The 25,513-nt window shown below is 39.8% G+C and overlaps 1 protein-coding gene across 10 annotated transcripts in view; it reads right to left on the bottom strand.

The window, feature by feature from the left end:
* GRIA3 (glutamate ionotropic receptor AMPA type subunit 3) overlaps positions 1-25,513 on the bottom strand; it is a 212,686-nt gene that overhangs the window by 14,854 nt on the left and 172,319 nt on the right. For 4 of the 10 annotated variants that reach the window (XM_034781954.1, XM_034781950.1, XM_034781957.1 and 1 more), the window contains one exon: positions 22,647-22,894. In XM_034781954.1, coding sequence (XP_034637845.1) covers positions 22,647-22,894 — 248 coding nt within the window. Of the gene's footprint in view, positions 1-10,996; positions 15,933-16,214; positions 16,260-21,975; positions 22,091-22,646; positions 22,895-25,513 lie in introns of those variants that run through there. The other 6 variants (XR_004647162.1, XM_034781955.1, XM_034781952.1 and 3 more) reach the window with 4 other exon arrangements.

Below are 25,513 nucleotides of genomic sequence, written 5' to 3'. Positions count from 1 at the left end.
AAAAAATCTCCTTTTTAGTCTTCAAAAACTGAAAAAAGTTCACTACACTTAATCAGATTATTGGCCAAGATTTTCAGTTGATTTTGGGTGCCCAATTTGAGATGCTGGATTTTCAGAAAAAGCTGAGCAGCCATCCTTTGAAAATCAGGACCTGTTAAGGTGTCTCAAGTTGGGCACCCAAAAGCACTTTTGAAGACCTTGACCACTAATCCCTCTAATGTTGAAGGTTATAAATCTGTAGAGGGTTTCCATTGTAACATTGGGTAAAGTGGAACTTGTCTAAAATATAATATTGATTCTCTGTTTAATACGTCCTCCTGTTTTCATGCAAAGGCTTGTCCTTTGTAAGGCACAGCTACCCCATATCAAGGCTTCCCTCTGCTTTCTGTTGGAGCTTTCCTATCTCATTGTTATCTGCATATTTTCCATCCGTGCCATTAATATGTTTAACATTTAACATAAGAAGAAACAACACTGTCAACTCACTCTTATGTCCGTCATCTCTGTGAAACTTAAAACCTTTTGGAGGGACTCCTTTTTTCAGCAGGCACTTGCTTTTTTCCAGATTAGCTAAATTACAGCTTCCTATTACTCCCTTCTCACAGTTTTCTTACGTAACAGAATCTGTTCCTCTATGATCATCCTGATGCGGCCAGGATGATTCCAGAAGGAAAGGGAAAAAAATTAATTGTCCAAAGAAATTGTTAATTGTGTGTCAGGTGAATCACAAAAAGAAAAGCTGGCCTGGAAACCAGACAATTCCAGACATGTTAACCCCAAACATTCAAAAAACAGGAGTCAGCCCCACCACAATCATATTATTGGCTTCCAAACCATAAGGGTTTTGATTTTTGTTCTTTGTAAATTGGGAGTCCTTTTCATTTGCCTTCTGCTGTTTGAATATTTTAGGGTTTATTTTCAAGCTTTCATCTGCAACCACAAAAATAAAGCTGAGATTTTCATGTAGTAACAGGACTCCAGAAGCTGGGGCTTTAAGACTCCCAATAAAATCACAAGAACTAGCAATTCCTTTTTTTTTTTTTTTTTGAGTTAATGGGGATTGAGTGTTGCACGCAGTGCACTTAACTGACTGAATCCTGACAGCATCTTGGAGAGTCTTAGGTCAGTTCCTGGAAGAAGTGCTATTAATATATATTTTAAAATGTCCCGTTCACAGAGCTCACCAAAGAATTTGCATTTTCCACTAAGCATTCTGGTTACAGTACTGTTATGTGAAGACCTAGTCTATTCAGCTGTTCCTTGTACATAGATCAGGGGTCAGCAATCTTTCAGAAGTGGTGTGCCGAGTCTTCATTTACTCACTTTAATTTAAGGTTTCGCATGCCAGTAATACATTGTAATGTTTTTAGAAGGTCTCTTTCTGTAAGTCTATAATATATAGCTAAAGTATTGTTGCATGTAAAGTAAATAAGGTTTTTAAAATGTTTAAGAAGCTTCATTTAAAATTAAATTAAAATGCAGAGCCCCCTGGACCAGTGGCCAGGACCCGGGCAATATGAATGCCACTGAAAATCAGCTCGCGTGCTGCCTTTGGCACACGTGCCATAGGTTGCCTACCCCTGACATAGATCATGAGAGTCTTCTATTCACATGTCTAGGTATATAACAATAATATGCCTGGTAGTTCTCGTAAATCATTGTAAGTATCCTTCTGCCCCTTAGAGGGGGGCTTCTTTATCTGTGTTCTACAAGACTTCAGTTGTTATGGCTCTTTGCTCCTCTGCTGTGAAGCAGTTCAATCTCTGGATACAGCTAGAGTTGAAGGAACTGCAAGGGTCAGCGTTGCATGGAATTGTCTTTTATTTGGAGGAAGGTGGTGATATTTCACTCCTCTTTTTGTGACATGCCCCAGCCAAGTTTGCTGCTAACGCTCCATAGGAATGGTCAGCCACCCTGAGGTGGGACCAGGTCTTCAGCAGCCACATGTGCTGCTTTTTATTGCTGTGTTTTGGAGCAGCTTCCACACGTGCTGCTGATCCTTTCACATGATGAGGTTGGATGAGGATTTTTTAAAACTCTGGGCAGTAATGCATGTTTGTGCTGTCACCAAAAATGTTGACTGGAACGGACAGAGGTGACCATTATGGTTTGCACTTCTGATTGTGCCAAAGGATTAGCTTCAAAAAGAGGACGTCCTAAGCTAGCCAGTGATGAAATGCAGAGGGGAGGGGACTCAGATCCTTAAAGGGACTGAGGTGCCTAACGCTCATTGATCTGGGTGCTAGGTTCTTGACTGATATTTCAGAGAGAGGCGCGTATCTCCACTCAGGATTCTTAGCCCTGAACCGTCTCCTGGAGTTAGGTGCTGAAGGCAATTCAGCCCGTTCTTATGAAAAAAGCAGAAGAGCAAGACCCCTGATTCTAGCCAATAGCCCAGTGGTTAGGGCACTTGCCTGGGATGTGTGAGATCTGTTCTCAGATCCCTCCACTGGCTGATGTGGAGCAGAGACTTGAACACAAGTCTTCCCCCTTCCAGGTGAGTGCCCTCGCCACTAGGTTATTGGGTAGCGTAGGGCGGAGAATCTCTCTTGGTGGAGGTGTTCCACTTTGTATAAATAATTACATAATCATTGGGCCTGAAACAATGAGAGTGGCTCTCTAGCACAGTGTTTAGGGCACTCACCCGGAAGTCCCTGCTCCAATAATTTATTTATACAAAGCAAACAGCTTCAACAGGAGAGATGCCCACCCCAGAATACCCAGTAGCCAGGTGGCTCAGGCATTCCCCTGGGAGGCAGGAGAGCTGGTCCAAGTCAGGCTGAGTGGGGATTCAAACCTGCATCTCTCACATCACACACCACTGCCGGCCAAGCTCCCAGATTCCCAACCTGCCCGCCCCTTGCTGTCTTTTGTGTGGTTTAGGTGTGTTCAGTCTCAGCACAACTACCAGATTGGGCCAGACAGGGAAGAGAGGTGGGGGAACTGCCTTGTTTTGAGAATCCTGCCAGGGCTTAGGTGTGAGCGAGGGCTCCAAGTGGCATCAGGACTTAGGTAGCTTTGTGTATGCCGACTGGCAAAAACTGAGGTGCCTATGGGTATTTAGGCACCCACAGGGCTAGGCGGCAGCTGAGCGGTGGTTTTATGAATGTCAGCGGTGACTAAGCCCCTTTGTGAATCTAGCCCTAAGTGACTTAAGAGCACAAGTCATTTAGGCACACCATAAAGATTATAGGGTGGGATTTTCAAATTTTGTCAACTGAAAGTAATTGATGTTACTGTGGCATTTGTGCTACACTATGTTAATTATAAGCAATACAGTAGCAATGTTTCTTGCTTGCATAGCAAATAAAAATTTCACTGACAACTGCTGCAGCTTTGGGTAATTCATGCCCTCTTCCTTACTCTAATGGATGCAATATAAATGTTACACCAAATTTTTTTCATTGTTCGGGATAGCAAATGTACAATGCAGATAGCATATTGTTACCCTCCAAACTAAATGAAATACTGTAAATGAATTCTGAGCAATGGTTTGGAAAAGGGAATTGAAAAGAAATGACTTCACAATTAAGACTCACTACAGCACTAATTATTTCCATTTCTTGGCATCTGAACAGCGCAAGAATGGTGTATCATAGAATATCAGGGTTGGAAGGGACCTCAGGAGGTCATCTAGTCCAACCCCCTGCTCAAAGCAGGACCAATCCCCAACTAAATCATCCCAGCCAGGGCTTCGTCAAGCCTGACCTTAAAAACCTCTAAGGAAGGAGATTCCACCACCTCCCCAGGTAACCCATTCCAGTGCTTTACCACCCTCCTAGTGAAATTTTTTTTCCTAACATTCAACCTAAACCTCCCCCACTGCAACTTGAGACCGTTACTCCTTGTTCTGTCATCTGGTACCACTGAGAACAGCGGTACATATAGCTAGCTGGCTATATATATATATATATATATGTAACAGTGGTAACATATAGCTAGATGGACAAATGACTGATGACAAACCACTTCAAAACTGGACTAAATGAGTGCTGATTCAGTAGCTTTTACTGATTGGGGCTTGCACACTGTGAACCAAACAATTTCTTCTGTTCATAATCAAGGGGCGTATTATCATTTGCTGATGCCAGTTTAGGGACAGATATAGCACTGCACTTTGCAGAACAGTTCTACCACTACCCACAAGCGCTATAGTCCAAATATCTCTTAAACCCCAAAAAACTTCAGGCAAGACAAAAAATAACAACAGCAACCAATGGTGCTTCACACAAATCTCCTGTCGTGGCCTTGAAAACTTCCTTTCTGCAATCATTCGCACTGCGAGAGGCAGAGAATAATAACAGAGAGAAAGAGGAATTATTGGAGAGTATAGATCACTTCTTCAAATGTTGGGGTATGACTGAGTATTGCAGAAATGCATGGCTCCCTTGTCAGCCCAGATTTGTGAAGGAGTGGCTGTCAAAGTGAACGTGATATGATTGACATAATTTTTTAGGAGCTATCTCCACCCACCACCTCTCTGTGTGATGAGGATGGTACGCCTCCTACTTATCTTGCTGAATCGGCCAAATGGCTGACTACTTACTGGAAAAGTCAGACTGAGGATGGGTGACTTTTGTGGGAAGAGAAAGGTAAATAAAAATGAAAGTGTGTCATGAAGAGAGGCTGAGGAGCAGTGATATGTGGCTTTGAAGAACTGGAGAAGGAGAAAATGTGAGAGGAACAGATACGACATCAAATAAAATTCTTATAATTAAAACATTGGCTCAGTTGTTGAGAGGAGAACCAATGTATCTTCTCTCCCGATGCACCAAACAGCATGGAAAAGTTTTGTTTCCCCTCTGTGGTTCAGGGGAAGGATGCCACCATCTCAGTGTTTGGGAACCTGTGTGCTCAATTGCTAAACAGATTGGCCTGAGAAGGTCTGAGAAGAGAACATATCAAGATCTAAAATGGTATTCCAATCTCCTTGATCTGTTGCCTTACACATAGCAGCGCTCATATTATAAATGCAGCCCTCTAGCTGGATCCAGTGCATAAAGATATTTCTTGTTGTTTTTCAACTGGTCTGCCATAGAACTGCAGTACCTGCCCATCTGTGTTCTGGCTGGCATGGCTGGAAATGATGTCTTCTCTCAGACATTGAGAAAGGGAGCGGTCTCAGTGATCGATCTCATGAATTGGCTTGCAAATCTATCTCATAAAGCAGATTGAAGCCTGCCCCAAACATAGGTGCCTCTCTCCAACACTAGCATGTTTCTTTGCAAACAACTCTGACACACAGGACATAACTCCATCACATACTTATTTCAATAATCTCCATAATGTGAAATGCTAAATATTCACTGGTACATTCCAGCTTTCCTACAGTATAACATTACATGCCAATCAAGTATATGATCAGAGTCCTACGGAAACACCTAGTTGCATCACCAGAAATGTGGCATTTACAAAAGAGCTGTTAGCAGTGGCGTATATACCTATATGGCTATAGGACAAATCCATGGGCTAGGCAAATATTCTGAGCCAGATTCACTGATGGACTCTGGCTGCTTTGCACTTCACTATAATATAAAGCAGCTGTTACTCCGGTTTAATTAGCTGGTTAAACCAGATTTGAGTGATTTGTGTCATCAGAGTAACATAAAACAGCTGGAGACTACTGGTGACTCTGGCCACTGTAGGTTAAACAAAGTTTTCACCAAAAGAAAACCAACAAGATTCATAAAGAAACATCCTCATTGCCAAAAGTAATCTGAAGGCAGTACATTATCAAGCAATAGACAGTACAATCAAGGGCCATATACTGCTCTCAATATGCCTTAAAATTAGGATATAAAAAATGTTTAGAGCACTTTTGCACTTTCACTTTGTCAGACATGGATTTCTCTCTCCTGTGTTCTTTATGACCCAAAGCCATGCTTGTTTCCTTTAGCGCCACCAAAACCGGTAACATCAACACAGCCCAACCAACAGAAAATTGTGGTATCAAGGAGTTTAGACCTTAAATGAATGCTCAAACTGGGGGTTTTCTAGATCCATCTCTTCTTGCTAAAATAAAGGAGGGAAGTGGGTTAGGATGGGAAGCAAACTAGTGTTTTTCTAATACACTTTACTCTAGTGCAAAGGTCCGCTAGGCCCTAAATATCTTTGGGGGAAGGGCAAAGTCCCCAAACTAATCCACTACTCTGTGGACAAGAGATTTAACGTCCCACTTCTAACAAACAAACAAAGATCTGCAGTTTGTCAAATTTACAACATTTCCTGCTCTGTTGTAAAGTTAAAAAGAGAAGTAGATGTTAACTGTAGCCAAGCCTTCCAAGGTATGTCTACACAGCAAAGAAAAACCCATGGCTCACCCGTGCCAGGCGACTTGGGCTCGTGGCTCAGGCTGCGGTGGGACTGTTTCATTGCTGTGTAGACTTCTAGGCTGGGGCTGGAGCCCGAGCTCTGGGACCCTCTGGGTAGGAGGGTCTGAGTCTGGAAGCCTACACAGCAATGAAACAGTCCCACCAGCCGAACCCCATGAGCCCGAGTCAGCTGGTACAGGCCAGCCAGGGGGTTTTCTCTATTGTGTAGACATATCCTCAATCTGCACACTGTAATTTGCTTTTCCTGACCCATCAAAACAATGCCCCTAAAATCCTGGGTGCATGGCAGCCAAGGAAATGTCGGAGCGTTTGTATTAATCAAGACTGATGCTCTGTTTAGCTTGACGGGACACCATATCAATCTAACTGAACTACCATCTTGATGTCTTTTTCGAACACAAAGATAGAAATATTTCTGTAAGAGAGACCAAAATCAACATTATTCTCTGGAGGGCATTACTGGAGGTTAAAGACCAGTCTAAATGAAATAAGGCACTTTAAGCCCCTCCCAGCCTGTAAATCCCGATCCGGTCTATAACTATTAAATAGATTCTCTGTCAGATCTTGTAATTGAAATAACTTATGACTACATACAAACCTTTAAGGGTGAATGTATTATCCAACTCTTCTAGCCTTTCCTAGAGCAGAACTTTCACATTCTATTGCAAGATACAGCCCATCATAACGTATCAGTCTATCTAAGATTGCTGCATAAATACATAATAAGTATATAGCCACATATAGTAAATGGGTTATACATCATGGCCTACCTGTATTATCACCCAGTAGGTGATATTAAAAACTCAACATGTGCCACCTTACAGTGACAGCAGTACCAAAGTATTTCTTGCTCTCTATATAGGAAGACACTGTAGTGACTCTAAGCACCTGCAACAATGAATGCTGAGTTTCTAATGAGCCCTGTAAAGGATAACAATCATACACGGGTAATATATGCAGACCATATCCTATCCTTCCTCTGGCATAAGATTCATATTGATTTGTACATGCAGAATACAACATGATGGAAACTGACACATTCTCAATATATAAGCAAGCACTGGCTTTTTGTCCTGTGTTTATATAGCACAATAGAGGTTCTAGTCCATGACTGGGGAATCCAGATGCCTCCCCAAAACAAAATAATATGGTCACTTATTATCAGTTAGTCCTTGTTATCATCAGTTATAAACAAGCATATTTAATTTTCATTTCAAAATCATAAGGAATTCCTTTCAAGAATTGGTGCTCTGTTACAACTTTGTTACTATTTCCAATCTTGGGTCCACTTTTATTTCTAACCTAGTTTAATAATCAATTACATGTCTACAGCGTTCAAGATTTCAGATTGAAAAGGCTAGAATGAAGGAGCCTCAGTGTTAAATCCTTCAGTAGACACTGTTTTCAAACAGTATATCTAGAAATTCTCTTTACACGTGTTATTCAGGCCTTGACACTTATTCAGTGAGGAATATTTTCTTATCTGATGCACTGAAGCTGCTGATGTTGTTGTGCCTGGCCCCTGGCTGATCAATTTTTCTGTTAACAATAGGTTACTGGTAATTTCTCAATCTTTTATGGAGGTCACTGTATGTTTTTCCCACATACTATTCCTTACCTTCTGCATGTTGACGTGATGAACTAAACCATTATTTGTAAGTGTGCATATTGGCAATCACTTTACGCTGTCATTTTTGCCTGTAACAGATCTAGTGAATGCAGAAGGTGGATGCAGATGTTGTTTTGTTCTGTCATGTTTGCCTGTAGTGCAGCTGGTGAATATGGAAGTTGGAGGCAGATGTTGACAAAAGCTGCATCTCTTTCAATGACAACAGTGCACTCCTATACGAGGTTTTGATTCTGCTCTGACAATGAGTGTCTGCAAATTAGTAGCTTTGCAGTAGGCAGTCATGGGCGGTTTTGGTAGGGCCTTTTGTAATGTATCCAAACTCGCAATCAGGGGTAAGTTTCCTTCATTATTTTTGTGTAGTTAAAAGCTGCAGGCTTGGGCTTCACAACAAAAGGCATCCTGTCACAAATTTCATTAATATTTTTTTCTGTAATTAGTGTTCTCCTTGGTAGTACAAAAGATTTTTTGTTTTGTTGTCATGAGGCATGTAAGTGCATCTCTGTTATGTTGTCAGTAGGTTTACTCACGGCTGCAGCTGGATTTAATTTTTAAAATCAGGATGTAAATAATGCTCTGTTTAGTGTAATGTGGATTTGGTCTAATATGTCTTTGTGTATACATTCTACACACGCACACACGACAGTATAAGATGGCAACACATCTGGCTCTATGGAGGTGTGTATAGATATATCTATATTTTTTTTCTACTTCCTTGTGTAAATTCCATCAAAAAGGGTCCACTGTAGGAATCTTCTTCTTCCAAAGTGCTCTGTTCAGTGACATATCTTCTATCGCACCTTATGCTAACATGCTTCCTTTATGACATCCCACCACTTCTTGGGTTGGCCTTTCTGTCCTTTTCCTTTAATCTTGATCTGTTGGAGTCTTTTACTCACATAGTTGTCAGGACCGCACTTTACATGGCCAAACCATCTGAGCCTGCACTTATGGGTATTATTTCGAGCATATCTCTAACATATACATTCCTCAGATGGTCTTTCCTGATTCACCACTCATCTCTCTCAACATTTTCATTTTGGTGGAATATACCATTTACTCATGTTTCTTCTTTGGTGCCCAACATTTAGAGCCATACGTTAAACCCGGACGGACCACTTTATAGACTTTCCCTTTTAATTTTACTGGTATCTTCCTGTCAGACACTACACTACTTATCTCCGTTTGAACCAGGTGTTTATCATCCTAGCTCTCATTCATCCTCCATTTCCCAGATTCTGGAACACAGATATTTGAAACTTTGCATTTTCACTACTGTCTGCCTATCTAATTTCAAGGATAACTCCTCTGCTTATTTTGAGCCCATGTCTCTCCAACACATCTCTCCATTTATCAAGATCCTCTTTTACACTGTCTTCTCACTGCATAGAATGATATTACCTGCAAACAGCATGCACCAAGGTGCCTCCTTCTGTATGTTCCCTGTGAGGGTCTTCAAGACAAGGATAGACAAGAAAGGGCTCAGTGCTGATCCCTGATGTACTCCCACCTTTACTTGTTTCACTACTAAAAGGTCGGACTATTGACATTGCCCCTATATACACGTCTTGAACATTCCACTCATTCTTCCACCCATAGACCACCAGATGACGTCTCTTGGAACTCAGCCTTTTCCAGATCAATGAACACCAAGTGAATATTTTTCCTTTTCTCTCTAGTTTTTCCCTAGCTGTCTCAATGCAGAAACAGCATCTATTGTCAACCTTCCTGGCAGAAAGCCATATCGATTTGCACTAATATCTGCTTCACTTCTTAGTCTCTTATTGATGACTCTCTCCCACAGTTTCTTTTGTATGACTTATCAGCTTTATACCTCTATAATTTGTGCAGTTGTCAGCATCACTTTTCCCCTTGTATATCGGCTCCAAGATACTTTTCCTCTCTGTGTTTGAGATCTTTTCCCATCTCATGATTGAACTGAACAGGGATGTCAGCAGATGGGTACCTTCTTTACAAATGTTTTCCATGCTTCAGCAGGGATTTTGTCTGGACGTAGGGCCTTATTAGTTATTTATTTGATAGTATTTGCCATGTCATCTGGTGTGATCGGCTCCACTACACTAAAATTCATCAATTTGAAGTCGCATTGCTGTCTTGGATTTTCTTCATTTAAAAACTGTTCAAAATACCTTTTTCCATTGATTCTTTATGCTACTATCATCAGACAACACCGTATTAGTTTAATCTTGGACGAACCTCACTTCCTTTATATTTTTGGTATTTCTGTTCCTTTCCTTTGCCAGTCTATACACTTTCCCCTCTCTCCTTCTTTTGTTCCAAGTCTTCACTTTTGCTTTTGTAGCTACATTTCTGGTCAATTTCTTTACATCTGTGTATTCTTCCAGATCTCATTTGCTCCTACTCCTTTGCCAGAGTTTAAACATTTTTCTTTTATCATGCCTTGTACTTCTTCACTCCAAGTTTCTTCTTGAATACCCACAAACTTGTTTTGCACTCTCCAATATATTTGTGGCCATAAAACGCTCACATTTATCCCCTCCTTCTGCGTGTGGTGTCTAAGGAGTCAGTTATGGAGAAGATGAGGTAATGTCCTCCTTAGCTTTACCTTGTAGTTTTTTGTCATCTTATCTTTGATTTTTCGCTGTACCTTTTTTCTAAGAGAAATATTTAGGTGGTCTATGTTGATTAGTAAGACTCTCTCCTGCAATTGCCTTGCAGTCTTTTATAGCTTTTATTTTCTGCTGAGAAACAAGCAAGTAATCAATTTGGCGTCTAGTCCTTCCATTTTTGTAAGTGATAAGATGTTCATCTCTTTGTAAAGAATGGGTTGGATACTACTAGGTCATGAGCTTGTGCCATCTGGAATATGTTTTCTTTTGTCATATAATTTTCAATAGCCCAGCCATATGCCTCCTTCCCATCCCAACAAGGTTTCTCTCAGCTTGGGGGATGTGTGTGTGTGTGTGTGTGTGTGTGTGTGTGTAGATGTATCTGTATATATTGGGTTGTATGTGTACATACCATATGTATTATATATACAAACATGCACACATACTTTTCCATAGAGCCAGATTTGTGACCATCTGATGCTGCAGGCTTCTCTCTCTCTTCTCTTATGGAAGTTTGCAGTCTGTGTCTGATGCCGGCATCAGGCTCTATGAAAGTTTATTTATGTTTCATTAATGTAGCTCAAACACATTAAACTACACTAGCAGGATCATAATTTAATATAAGTGCAAAGTGCTAATGCAATAATGCATGCATATTGGATTAGGAAATGAAAGCTGTTACAAGTCATTTTAGTTCATTTGTAACAAGGCCTGAGACTGAGATACCGATGTGGCAAGAACAACCAAAAGAGAGATTTGGGGTTTAGTGAAATTTCCCAAATCTCACCCCAGGAATGCTGTGGAGAAGCAGTACAAGGAAGGCTGGAAGCTTGATATTACAATCCTTTCCTAGGACACCTTACACAGCAACATGGTTGCTGTCTATGGGGATTACCACACCACTGTTCCTTGACCTTTTCTAACCTACATTGATGTAGCTGTGAATGGACATGTGCAAGGGCCTTCACTTACCTTGTATGTTAGCCAGCATCCTCATTCTCTCTCTCTCTCTCTCTTGCTTTTATATACATATTCCTTGCCACCTTCAGATTTTTTTCTCTTGTAAAGGCTTCACTGGAGGCTCCTGCTTTCTGGATCATCTACAAGCTTCAGTTTGCTGCTGCCTCCTTTGAAGGCTTGCTCAGGTCATTCTGGGATAGCTTGGTTGGCTATATAAAGCCATAGCTTCCCAAAAACTTTATTACAGCAGTAGACAGGGACAGAGACACATCACCGAGAACCTACCTGAATGAATGTAGGCATCTGCCTGCAATATGAACTTCTATTGCTGAAACCTTAGGGTTGCTTTGAAGCACAAAACAAGAGAGGTTTCTTTAAAAAATGCATTTTTCCCGAGTTTTTTCTCTTTCCTTTTAAATGAAACTAGCTGTGTTAGATAAAAATATCAAAGCTTTGTCTCCCCCATCCTTCACCACCAAAAAAACCCAATAAGGTATTCTGTACATTAAGGACATGGATTCAGTTGCTTGGATTTCATTGTCCTTTAATGAAATCCCTTTAGAAATTGTGAATTCTAGTAGCCTTCCTTCAGTCTTATTCCTCCTTCCCATCCCATCCCAAGAAGGTTTGTCTCAGCTTGGCCCTTAGTGACAGATATTGCTGGGTGAATGATTCAGAGTGAATCATTTCTTCAAAACATTTAGTCCCTTTTATTTTTCTATGCCAATAATTATCCCTGGATGGGCTTTGATTTTTGTTAATATTTTGTTATTATCAAAACTGTTAGACAAAACCTTCATGGCCATAATTTTCAGAGGGGCTCATGACCCACCAGTGAGATCAGATTTTCCAAAGTGCTCATCACTCCGCTACACCCATTGTTCTTGGTGGAGGTTCATGGGTGCCGCGTTGTTTTGGAAATCTGGGCCCAATTTTGGCTCCTGAGTCATTCTGAAAGTCTGGCCCTGTGTGACCAGATATAGGTTGCTTGTGAAATACTTGCTATTTATTAGTTGTGGTGTGTGATTAGTCACTGAAGGTCACCAGGCATTTTTTTGTGTTCCCTGGTGGGAAGATTGAAACTCTTATAACCAGGGGTAGAGAAATCCAAAGAGATTCCAAGGTGGCTATGTGAGCCTTTCTGGAATAAACTTTTGTGTAAATACATTTACGCAAATATTCACCGGACTTTCACTTTCTTCAAACATTTTTTGAGGAAAATTGAACTCTTACAAATATTCATGGAAGATAAATACAAAGATCCACAAACTGTTGTCAGAATGAATTGGTGAAAAGATGTTCACAAACTTTTTTCAGCTTTCTCTTAGCCTTAATGACAGGACATTGGGTCCTGCTTACTGACAATATTCTGCCCCATTTACCATTGAGTAGAGAGGTTTACACTCTAATCTACTACTCAGTAAGGGTGGCAGACTTGGGTACGTCTACACAGCAATTAAATACATGCGACTGGCCCGGCTCAGCTGACTTGGGCTTGCAGGGCTCGGGCTGTGGGGCTGTAGAATTGCTGCGTAGACGTTCGGACTTGGGCTGGAGCCTGAGCTCTGAGACCCTATGAGGGGGAGGCTCCCAGAGCTAGGCTTCAGCCCAAACATCTACAGTGCAATTTATAGCCCTGTCAGCTGACTCAGGACAGCCGTGGCTGTGCTGCCGGTCTTTTATTCCAGTGTAGACGTACTGTTTCCGAAGGGAGTGTCTTTTTTCCCCATCTACTCCCTAAGTCCAATAGCTGTTTTCCAATCTGTGTAATACATTTTTTAGAAACTCTCTCACTGATTTCCTAAATTATGATCCTTATATAATAGAACCTCGCCGGGCTGCATTTTATAAATCTCACACAAACTAAAGCAGGCTCTCGGTCCTCTGTGATAATATAAGTGGAGGAATGCTGTAACGAAGTCTCATATTACAAAAGACTTAATTATGGTTACAAAATATGCTACAGCATTATTTAATAGTATGGTGTGAAAAGTCTTTGTCAAATAAATGAACAAAGTCAATTTTTGATGCCTTCCTTTTAAAATGTTATTCTGCTTACTAATTTGCAAAATGCAATATTTTTCAATTGCTCGCCTAGTCATGAGCGTGAATTAGCACAGTGCTGTTATGATTGGCTCTGTTCTGTCATTTTACTTCCTTTCCAACCCATAGCCCATGCTTAGAGCAGCCACTGGATGAGCAAGTCACTGCATGTTGGTGAACACTATTTTCATGCAAATTGCATGAATGAGTTGTGTTGCATGTTTTTTTTTTTTTTTAAAGAGAATATTTGAAAAGTGAGTCTTCTGCAAAGCATAAGAAGTTTTCCAATGGGGTTCTGAAGATAGCAAATCGCATCTAAAATGATTCATAACGGATTTCTTCTAAAAATACATCCGTATTAAAAATGAATAAAATGGTATGCTGTAAACTTACACAAGCAAACTGATACAGAGAAACAGGGGGAACAAATTCATTCTGCTTAAGGCCAACTTCTGCTCTCAGATGTGCATGAATATGTCTCACTGAAGACAATATGTGCTGCATGGATCCAAGGACAGAATTTAGCTCAGGTGCGCTGGAACAATTTTTATAGTGGAGGTGCTGAAAGCCATTGAACTAAACTGTAAACCCCGTATATAATGGAAACCACTTCAAGCCAGGTGGTGTGGCAGCACCCCTAATTCCAGCATCTATGGCTAGAACCCTACAAATTAAATTTTATGATTAACAAAAAAGGCTGGGAAATTAAATACCGGGGCATCTTGTGTTACTTCAATGTCTTTTTTTAGGCTATCTTTTTTGAAAAAAACTATTGTTGATAAAGAAATTCAGTCAAATAATTAGCAAGGACTCTATATATGGAATCCACTTCAAGACTAAACACACACAAACAATTTACTTTTAAGTTAGCCGTCATTAAATGCTACCATCAAGGTAAGGGAAGACCAGAAATGTATCAACCCCAGAATTACAGAAATATATCTTAACAGAAAATTCTTCTCATACAACTAATTAATTAAACTTATCCATTCATCCTGCTATCTTTATTTATATAATGTCTTGCATATTTCTGATTAAATCCCTGCTCAGTAATCGCTCAGGTTTGAGGGGACACGCTTGTATAATAAAATAACTGGGCCTAAAACTGACAATATTCAGTAACAAATTTCCTGGCATATGCTTTTCTAAGTACTACTACAGATTCAAACAATTAAGAAGTCAACTCACTCAGATAAGAGTATCTGGATACAATATACTGTACAATTTTGCCAAGAATCTCTATGGGTGCAATTAATTGTTTTGCATTTAAGAAAGATAAGCGAATGAATTATGATATGCATGTCAGCGGTGTTTAAATAAGCATATGCACACTATCGTACAGAAATCACAGATGGATATGCCAAGACCTCCCTTTAGTCTCATGGAATAAATAGTCTCTGCTGGAATTTGATAAGTACCTTTCCCAGTGAAATACTGGCAGCTTCCAAGACTTTGTGGACCAGATCTTTAGCTGATGTTAATTATTGTAGCTGGTGTTAACTGACTTCAGTGGTGGTATGGAGATTTATACTAGCTAGAATCTGGCTCTCTATAATTATTTCACAATAGAAATTCAATCTTTTCAGTTTTAAAATAAAAAGGGAACATCTATTTTTGGATGTAACAATGATAAACCTTATAATACCAATTTGTTTAGTGGAATCTAATAGAAGGAAAATCTCCATGACAAGTCAATTTGAAATTTTTTTTTTTCAGCTGTGAGACTTAAAATCCTTGTAAAATCATAGGATTTATTGCTCACTGGGGTTCCTTTAGTCTCAGAATGTAATTGTCTGATGGCAATGAACATACAGTATCAAGAGGAGGCATGATTAAAAATCAGAGCCATCTGACCTTAAAGTGCACTTGACAAACTAAGGGGAGGAAGACAAGCATCTACGGAACCCATTTTTCTAGGTGATTAGGTTCTTTGTAGTCCAGTAATGGGCAACAGCGCGCACAGACACAAGCAAATGAGTCACATACTCACCCCATATCTTGAGCACAAACAGAATATCAGGGAGTCAGAGGAGCTCAGTCTAAGACCACGGCACCATCAATCTGTAATGATTCAAGCCTATATACAGTACACACACACACACACACACACACACACACACACACACACACACACACTAAAATACCAGCAGGAAGTATCTGATTACAAACTCAGGACACCTATTCCCCAAAACTTGGGCCTCTACCCGGTAAGCTAATAGAGCTGTTCCATTAGCTTAGCTAGTAGAAAAAGCTGTCATGAGTGAGTAAGCTCCATCATATTGCACCATAAGTCAATGACACATGCATATCTCATTCCATGATACACCTTGCATCTGTTCCTTGTTGCGATAGCTTCTATCTTTCCCCAAATATTTCCTCCTTTAAAGGAAAAACAAAACAGTTTTGAAAAGGCTATTTAACGTCTCCTCTTGACATTAAAAAAACAAACAAACCAATGTTCATATTTTATGCATTAAAACTAGAGATGAGCCTGAACCAAAAATCTGGATCCAAACTGCTTCAACCTTTGTGAATGTTTGGATCCAAATCCAAGTTTCAGTCTGGCTCTCTAGTCCTATCTCGGGCTGAAGTAAAATCGTGGATCAGAACACTTGAAGAAGTCTGGATCCAAATCTGGATTTGAACTTGGGTTGGGCTCACCTTTAATTAAAATGTACATCCTCGTATCCAGCTCTCTGAGTTGCACTATTGGAATAGGAAAAGTCAATTACAATAATAATACGCTGCTCTTCAATATTGTATTTCATTTGAAGATCTCAGTGTGCTGCACAAACAGTGCAATGTTAGGAATAAAAGGGTTGTAATCCGTCTTAAATTAGATCACAAGACTTCACTGCAGCCCTTACCGTATACAGTGTGAAATCCATGCTAAAGCCAAACAGTAATCAATGAACAACATAGTGAGCCAAATTCATTCCTGGTGTAACTCCACTGGATTGTGTAGAGTTACACCAGGAATGAATTTCAGCCTCCTGTGTTTGAGTTTCATACCAATCAATCAAAAGAAAAAAACAGCATGTAAATATTTTTAACACTTGCATTAGCATCATAATGGCTCCCCTGTTCAGCACCGATACCATGCCAACACTGAGCAGTGTCATTACATTGGACACCTCCACTGACATTACATTAGCTCCTTTGTAGCTGACACAATGTTAAGAGAAGTTCATTGCTACCGTTATTGTGCTAGTTGACGTCAAGTCTGTTCTTAATGTACAGGCTCTTCAATCTTTGACTACCTTGCGAGTTTCTGATCAATACATAAAAGATGGGCTATGTTTTGAGAGGGACATTGTTTTACATACTTATTTGATGTCATAATAAGAACCTGGCATTAAAATAATGTAGATACTTGCAAAATTCAATCTGTCAGCCTGGGGCAGGGAAGGGGATTATAGACTTTAGAGAGAGAAATGGGAGAAAATGCAGGTAAAGATTTGTCTTTAACCATATATAATACAAAATGATGTATTGGTACCTGCAATATGTACATATGCAGGGCTGTGGTTCTCTTTTGGGGTTCAGGAGACAACTTGAGCTTTGCTTTAAGGGTGTGTGATGTCAACAGAATCCCTCAAAAGCATTACAGTTAAATTTAAGTTACAGTAATGATTACAGTAATATGGACACTAACTGATTAGCTTTTGCAAAAGATGAGTTGTCCAAAGTAACTTAAAGTTCTTTGCTAAAATCCACACTGTTAAAACTGTCCTACCTTCTGCACAGTTGGGCATATATTATTTATATTTTAATGCCAAAACACACCAGCCAGTGGTATTAAGTGCCTGCAAAATATCACCATTGGAAATGAACACTTTTAAAATAAAATATCTTTTTTTGACAACTCTAGAAGTAATAATTTAAAAACCCTAGCTTAATCTGCTTTGAGGTTCTTTCTCCCTCCACCTCTCCAAGGAGAAAGTATACATCTGGCCTGAGATCTGGCTTGGCCCACATTCTATTCCCTGGGGACTTACGCTGCTAAGTGACAAATCCCTGATGATTGAGGTTTATAGCTGAAATAACCATCCAGCCCTTAACCCCAAACATTACAATAAACAACAAATAAATAGGAGAGAGATTTGTGATTCATGGTTAAAAAGGACAAATCAAAGGTTCTCCTCATTTCCATTTTCTTTTCCTTTATCATGGAATAACTGAACTGCTTTTCTAGCATTTACTAACACAGGCTTGAGTATTTGTTAACAGAGAGCATTATTTCCTTTAAATTATGCCTGAGCAAATACAAAAATAGAAAGATGACCTTGCCTTTACTATTACCTTTGTAAAAAAAAAACCCTGTTTTAGATTTCTCAGAACTTTAAATATTAGTTGGCGGTTTGTAGTTCAGGCAACTGGTGAAGCTGCATTGTACAAAGAAATCTCTTTCATGGGGTAGAGGCAGACAATACAGTGTTGGATGCTGGGAGGAAAATGAACATTTAATATACTTGCACTCCTAATGTTATATAAAAGGTTGCTTGAGGGACAAGAATGAGAACTAAGAAGCCTATTAAAATCCATACTCTTTTCTAGGCTGGTGATGAGTACTGAAGAACTGGAGTGATTAAATTAATCTGAATTTCAGTCTTTTCTTTCCTTTTATTACACAACTGCTTTTGCTAATATCCCAGATGACTGAAGTAACAGATTAATTCACTAACTAGCCAGATGTAATCAACTTTTATTAATAAAACACAATAGTAATTTGCAATAATTGTCCAAAACTCTGCAGCTTACTAAAAATACTGCAGTATTTTGGACCAATACAAAAGCATTTTATTTGAGAGATTGCATGTTATAGTTCCAATCTGAATACTTTTCAGAACAAAAAGGCATTTTGAATTAATTTTGTTGGCAATTCCTGCACTCCATTTGATCAGCAATGTCATGGTAATGATAATACCTAGCTCAGTCCAGCTTCCCTGTGCAAATCACACAGGTAAATGCAAACTAGGGCTGTCAATTAATTGCAGTTAACTCTTTGATTAACTCACAAAAATTAATCGCGATTAAAAAAATTAATCGTAATTAATCGCAGTTTTAATTACACTCTTAAACAATAGAATACCAATTGAAATGTATTAAATATTTTGGATGTTTTTCTACATTTTCATACATATTGTATTATAATTAAAATCAAAGTGTATATTATTTTATTAAAAATATTTGCACTGTAAAAATGATTAACAAAAAAAAATAGTATTTTTCAGTTCACCTCATACAAGTACTGTAGTGCAATTTCTTTGTTGTGAAAGTGCAACTTACAAATGTAGATTTTTTTTTGTTACATAACTGCACTCAAAAAGAAAACAATGTAAAACTTTAGAACCTACAAGTCCACTCAGTCCTACTTCTTCTTCAGCTAATGGCTAAGACAAACAAGTTTGTTTACATTTACAGGAGATAATGCTGCCCTCTTCTTATTTACAATGTCACCAGAAAGTGAGAAAAGGCATTTGCATGGCACTTTTGTAGCCAGCATTGCAAGGTATTTATGTGCCAGATATGCTAAATATTCGTTTGCCCCTTCATGCTTCGGCCACCATTCCAAAGGATATGCTTCCATGCTGATGATGCTTGTTAAAAAAAATAATGCGTTAATTAAATTTGTGACTGAAGTCCTTGGGGGAGAATTGTATGGCCCCTTCTCTGTTTTACCCGCATTCTGCCATATCTCATGTTATAGCAGTCTCAGATGACGACCCAGCACATGTTGTTCATTTTAAGAACACTTTCACTGCAGATTTGACAAAATGCAAAGAAGGTACCAATGTGAGATTTCTAAAGATAGCTACAGTATTCAATCCAAGGTTTAAGAATCTGAAGTGCCTTCCAAAATCTGAGAGGGATGAAGTGTGGAGCATGCTTTCAGAAGTCTTAAAAGAGCAACACTCCGAAGCGGAAACTACAGAACCCGAGCCACCAAAAAAGAAAAATCAACCTTCTGCTGGTGGCATATGACTCAGATAATGAAAATGAACGTGCGTCGGTCCACACTGTTTTGGATTGTTATCGAGCAGAACCCGTCATCAGCATGGACCCATGTTCCCAGACCTGGAATGGTGGTTGAAGCATGAAAGGACATGTGAATCTTTAGCGCATCTGGCATGTAAATATCTTGCAATGCCGGCTACATCAGTGCCATGAGAATACCTGTTCTCAATTTCAGATGACATTGTAAACAAGAAGCGGGCAGCATTATCTCCTGCAAATGTAAACAAACTTGTTCAGCCAATCGCTAAGACAAACAAGAAGTAGTACTGAGTGGACTTTTAGGCTCTAAAGTTTTACATTGTTTTATTTTTGAATGCAGTGTTTTTGTACATAATTCGACATTCATAAGTTCAACTTTCATGATAAAGAGATTTCACTATAGTACTTGTATTAGGTGAATTGAAAAATATGATTTCTTTTGTTTTTTTATAGGGCAAATATTTGTAATAAAAAATAAATATAAAGTGAGCACTGTACACTTTGTATTCGGTGTTGTAATTGAAATCAATATATTTGAAAATGTAGAAATCATCCAAAATATTTAAATTAATGGTATTCTATTATTGTTTAACAGTGCGATTAATCATGATTAATTTTTTAATCGCTTGACAGCCCTAATGCAAACATAATTGTTAATCACTTAGTTTTGTGAGGAAGTGGTCAATAATATGGACACTAACTGATTAGCTTTTGCAAAAGATGAGTTGTTCAAAGTAACTTTTAGTTCTCTGCTAAAATCCACACTGTTAAAATAATGAGTGAAGTCCTGGCTCCACTTGATGGCATTTGGACCCAATATCTGTTTAACTAGTGCAGCAAATACAATTTTATTCCCTTCTATCTAAGATATTTACAATGTGACAGTCTCTGTAGTATTAAAGATTACGTTCTAGTCTAGGTTACGTGCCATTGAAATTGCTTTTTTAAAAGCTACATTTACATTTGGAAATGAATCCTTTCCAGACCACCACACACTTCAGTTGTGCAAGCAGAGACTGCTATCCTGTGCAGGCAATGCATCTCCTATTTCTAGTCACAGGTACTGCAATTTCCAAGTACTTGTAAAATGTTTCCTGCCAGAAGGGTGTCACAGGAGAATCAGTCCTTAGTGTGAAACACAATCTTGCTGCTGTAATAAGTGCTTTACCCTCATCTACTGAGCCTCGTTAGCAATTGGTTTTACAACCAAACTTACTTTTCTTTCTTAGGCTAGGTCTACACTACCCGCCTGAATCGGCGGGTAGAAATCGACCTCTCGGGGATCGATTTATCGCGTCCCGTTGGGACGCGACAATCGATCCCCGAATCGACGCTCTTACTCCACCAGCGGAGGTGGGAGTAAGTGCCGTCGACAGAAAGCCGCAGAAGTCGATTTTGCCACCGTCCCTACAGCGGGGTAAGTCGGCTGCAATACGTCGAATTCAGCTACGCTATTCACGTAGCTGAATTTGCGTATCTTAAATCGACTCCCCCCTGTAGTGTAGATGTAGCCTTACTTACTTTTCTGAGCTACGGATAACCTAAGGTAAGATGTATCTCTCCTCTGGAATCCGGTCCAGCTCCCACTGGCCACTGGAGAGGCCAGCTGTGTATGCTGGTACTAGACTGCTATGCCCAACTTAAGCCAGCAGAAAAGGGCTAAGGAGAATTGATCCTGCAGACTTCAAGACTTTTGCTGTTCGCTGTTTTGCCCTTATAAAAGGGTCTCTTAAAAGTACAACAAATAGCCTCAAATCACTGAACTATGAAACACCTTGTGCTCAATGTGTTAATGTATGATCACTATTTCTTTGTACAAAGATAAGCTCAGATGAACACTTCCTAACTTAATGCACCCCTTGCAGGGCCAACACTACTGGAGCCTCTATCTCAGGGGTCGGCAACCTTTCAGAAGTGGTGTGCCGAGCCTTCATTTATTCACTCTAATTTAAGGTTTCGCGTGCCAGTAATACATTTTAACGTTTTTAGAAGGTCTCTTTCTATAAGTCTATAATATACATAAATAAACTATTATTGTATGTAAAGTAAATAAGGTTTTTAAAATATCTAAGAAGCTTCATTTAAAATTAAATTAAAATGCAGAGCCCCCGGACCGGTGGCCAGGACCTGGGCCGTGTGAGTGCCACTGAAAATCAGCTCGTGTGCCGCCTTCAGCACCCGTGCCATAGGTTGCCTACCCCTGCTCTATCTGTTAGTTAAATAAGGATCCCGAGTTTGATTAAACTGTACATGACGAAAATAAGACCGTGTCTCATTTAAAAAGCTACTGCGCGAGCAAGCGGCTTTTTTCGTGATTATTCAGATGGTTCTAATCTGTGTTCTTTTTTTGCCTTGATAAGTCAAATAACAGCCTTGCCGATTACTCTTCACTAAGGTACCCGATTGTGGTGACATTGAGGCTGACCTTGGAGTCACCTCCCCCGCTGCCGCACTCTCCTTTGTCGTACCACCATTTGTTTTTCAATTTGTCCAAGAGGCCTTGCTCATTCAGTTTTAATACTGCCAGGTTAACAGCATTTCTTGAAACGATAAAACATAACTCGTAAGAAAATGCACAAACGCTTAAGAAATCGTAACGTATAAAAAAAGGAGCACAAGAGGACAAATTGGCTAAATTTCACAGAACGTGGAGCCATAAAAATGTTTCTACAGCAAATACAGGGTTAAATATTGGAAGGTGGCATGGAGGATAACATTTGCTCAGAACTGAAGTGTGCGGGATGGGGAAATTGGCTTTGAGGAAAAAAAGGAACAAGAACACCACACCATGCAATTAACATTCGTCACATATGGCAGTTTAACTTGGCTTTTACCATTTAAATTGAAAAAGCCATTGAACTGTAAAATTAAAACAGCAACAAACAATCAGAAAGGACAACACAGAGAGAACATTAAAAAATGGATGCATTAAGTAAATGAAACCATAATTTACCGTCTTATTTTACTCCATGGAATATTGAAGATTTTAAACTTTAAAGTTACCTCAAAATCCACAAGAAAGAAAATGACAACACAATACATCAGGGTAGGTGGAATACTATAACAACATATATATTGTTATATTATTCCACCCACCTTAATGCTGAGCCTTTTGGAGTTGCTACACCATAGCCTTTGGAATCCAGGTTCCCACCAACTTTCATTGTGTCACATGGCTTTCGCTGCTCGATATACTCGTTCATGGTCGATTCAAGGAGGAAGGCAAACTTTCCCTTTGACTTCCGCACTCTAGCGACCCCGTCAGCTGTTGTTTTGGTAAATACAGATGGCTCTGCTGACTTCATATACGACCACATTTTCTCATAGACTGCTATTTTTGATCTCTGAGAAAGATAACAGAAAGCAGACAAAGGCATTTTTTATTAAGTACGCACATTGCGCAGTATGTAAGTGTTGTGCTGTCAAAGTCTACATAATACAGATTAGGTTGCAAGTGACTGAAGAGAACTGTCAATAACTATGGTTTTGTGGACTGTGCCCAGCACAAAGGGGCCCTGAACTGGTTAGCCTCTAGCTGCTAACACGCTATATATGCTGAATAATAATAAATGCAGCAGGTGAAGTTAGCTAATGGAGAACAGTACTGGCCCCTAAACAATTACCAAACACAGCAAGAAGTTAGGAAAAAAGTGGTAGGCAAGAGAGAAATGTAGCTGAGACATTTCTCTTGCTAACTGACATTTAATTGGCAGTTTAACATTCAAAATGAAAAACAGTGCATTCCATCCCAGTCCCTTGATCTTTCTGCTTGCGTGCGTGCTGCTGTAAGATCGAACCAGATAAAACATATTAAATCCTAGCTCATCTGTTATGGCTAATACATGCAAATGAAGGTCCTCTACTTTTCCACACAAATCATTGCTATCCGTTTATTTCATTCTATAACACACCACTGGTGAACCATAGACATCTGCTTATTAAAGAACGCTCAAGAAGACAAGAATTTGCTTCTCATAGTGGTGATGTAAGGTTTAGAACTGCAGCCAAGCAGGGCCGGCGCTTCCATTTAGGCGACCTAGGTAGGGTGACCAGATGTCCCGATTTTATAGGGACAGTCCTGATTTTTGGGTCTTTTTCTTATATAGGGTCCTATTACCCCCAACCCCCGTCCTGATTTTTCACACTTGCTATCTGGTCACCCTAGACCTAGGCGGCAATTCTGCGGTGGGTCCTTCACTTGCTCCGGGACCCGCCGCCGAAGTGCCCCGAAGACCGGGAGTGCGGAAGGACTCCCCCGCCGCAGAATTGCCGCCGATGGCCAGGAGCGCGGAAAGACCCCCGCCTAGGGCGTCAAAAACCCTGGCGCCACTCCTGCAGCCAAGAGACGACAGTAGCTCTACTGGGCTATTAAAAGATGAGGATACCATCTGGGAGATATGTACAGTGATTACAAAGACTTTAGTAAACACTGAACAACTTTTTTTGTTCAGATAGTTTCAAATTTTGCTGAAAAATAACAAGCATGCTAGTAAGAAGCTGAGAGTCTACATTACGCTCTCTTGCTCTCATTAAAGTGAAGAGCTCAATAGACCACAGGCTATTTTATTATAACCAGCTGCTGGTTATGCATTTTTTAAGTGCATGTTGATTTGTTCAGTTTGGAGACTGCCAAACATAATGATCCTGGCTCTAAGACACATGCTTAGTAACTTAGGGAGGCAGAACAACTTTTAAAACAACAAGTTGGTGTGTTACTTCCCCTTTCTCCTTTCTGTCCGCTCTTCGTGTCGCGACCTTATATGGCAGAAAACTCCGTGCTAGGGAATCCCCTCATCCCACCCTACACACATTACTATAAACCTTCTTAATGTACCGAGAGTGAAATCAGTAGTATACTGCACCATCACTTAATGTTCCCTGTCTGTCCCACGCAGTGCAATAATGCCTGGTTAATTACTGCAAACTCAGGATTTAGTCAGTCTAAGCCATCTAACTTTGTCACATTCTTTGTCAACCCTTATCTGGAATCACTAAAGCTATAACAGTAGGTACCACACACAGTGGTTAAGGTCAGTGCAAACTATTGTGAACTTGTAGCAGAAGACTCTTCATTCGAGCTCAAGTCATGTTTTTTTCTTTTCCTTCAGGACAATTCAGTGTGCTTTGGATACTATAGTGACTAATAACTACTATGTAAACATTTTATAGATAGCAAATCCTGCCTTCATTCCTTGTATTAAAATCCTGATGTAGCTGTGATTGATAGAGAGGAGTATAGGGCCAGGCTTTTATTATAACTATTTCTCCGAGTGAGCTGAAAACCAATTGAAAATACAATGCAATTAAAACCATCATGATACACAACAGAAAATCAGAGAGAAGGCAGAATAGTGTGTCTTCATTAAAAGGTGGGTTGGACACCATACAGTAGTCGAGAGATTAAAAATAAAAATATTTATTGGAGAAAAATAGTTTTTGCAGATGCTTTTTAAAAGTGTGAGGAATGAACTGCAGAGGTACCTAGTTACGGAAGTGGGGTGGTGAAATCAACACCCCATGTGAGGGTGGGAAGGAGCTAGGGTATTAGTCTTGGACCTGGGTCTGATTCCCTGCTTTATCACAGACTTCCTGTGTGACCTTGGGCATGTCACATCATTTTTCTGTGCCTCAGTTCCCTACTTCTGTAACATGGGGATAACACGGCCCTACTTTTCAGGGGTGTTGTGGTGATAAATACCTCAGAGGTGCTCACATAAGGGAGCCATATAAGTACCTAGGAGAGACAATAAAAAGCATGACTGCCCACTTTTATAATATATCCTCTTGGTCAAGCTTACAGAATGGGAAGAGACTGTCTAGGAAGGAATACGGCAGAAAGGGATCTAGGGGTTATAGTGGACCACAAGCTAAATATGAGTTAACAGTGTGATGCTGTTGCAAAAAAAGCAAACATGATTCTGGGATGTATTAACAGGTGTGTTGTGAGCAAGACACGAGAAGTC

Source organism: Trachemys scripta, chromosome 9 (assembly GCF_013100865.1).
Source record: "Trachemys scripta elegans isolate TJP31775 chromosome 9, CAS_Tse_1.0, whole genome shotgun sequence".
NCBI classification, from domain to species: domain Eukaryota; kingdom Metazoa; phylum Chordata; order Testudines; family Emydidae; genus Trachemys; species Trachemys scripta.
This window is presented reverse-complemented; position numbering and strand designations above follow the sequence as displayed.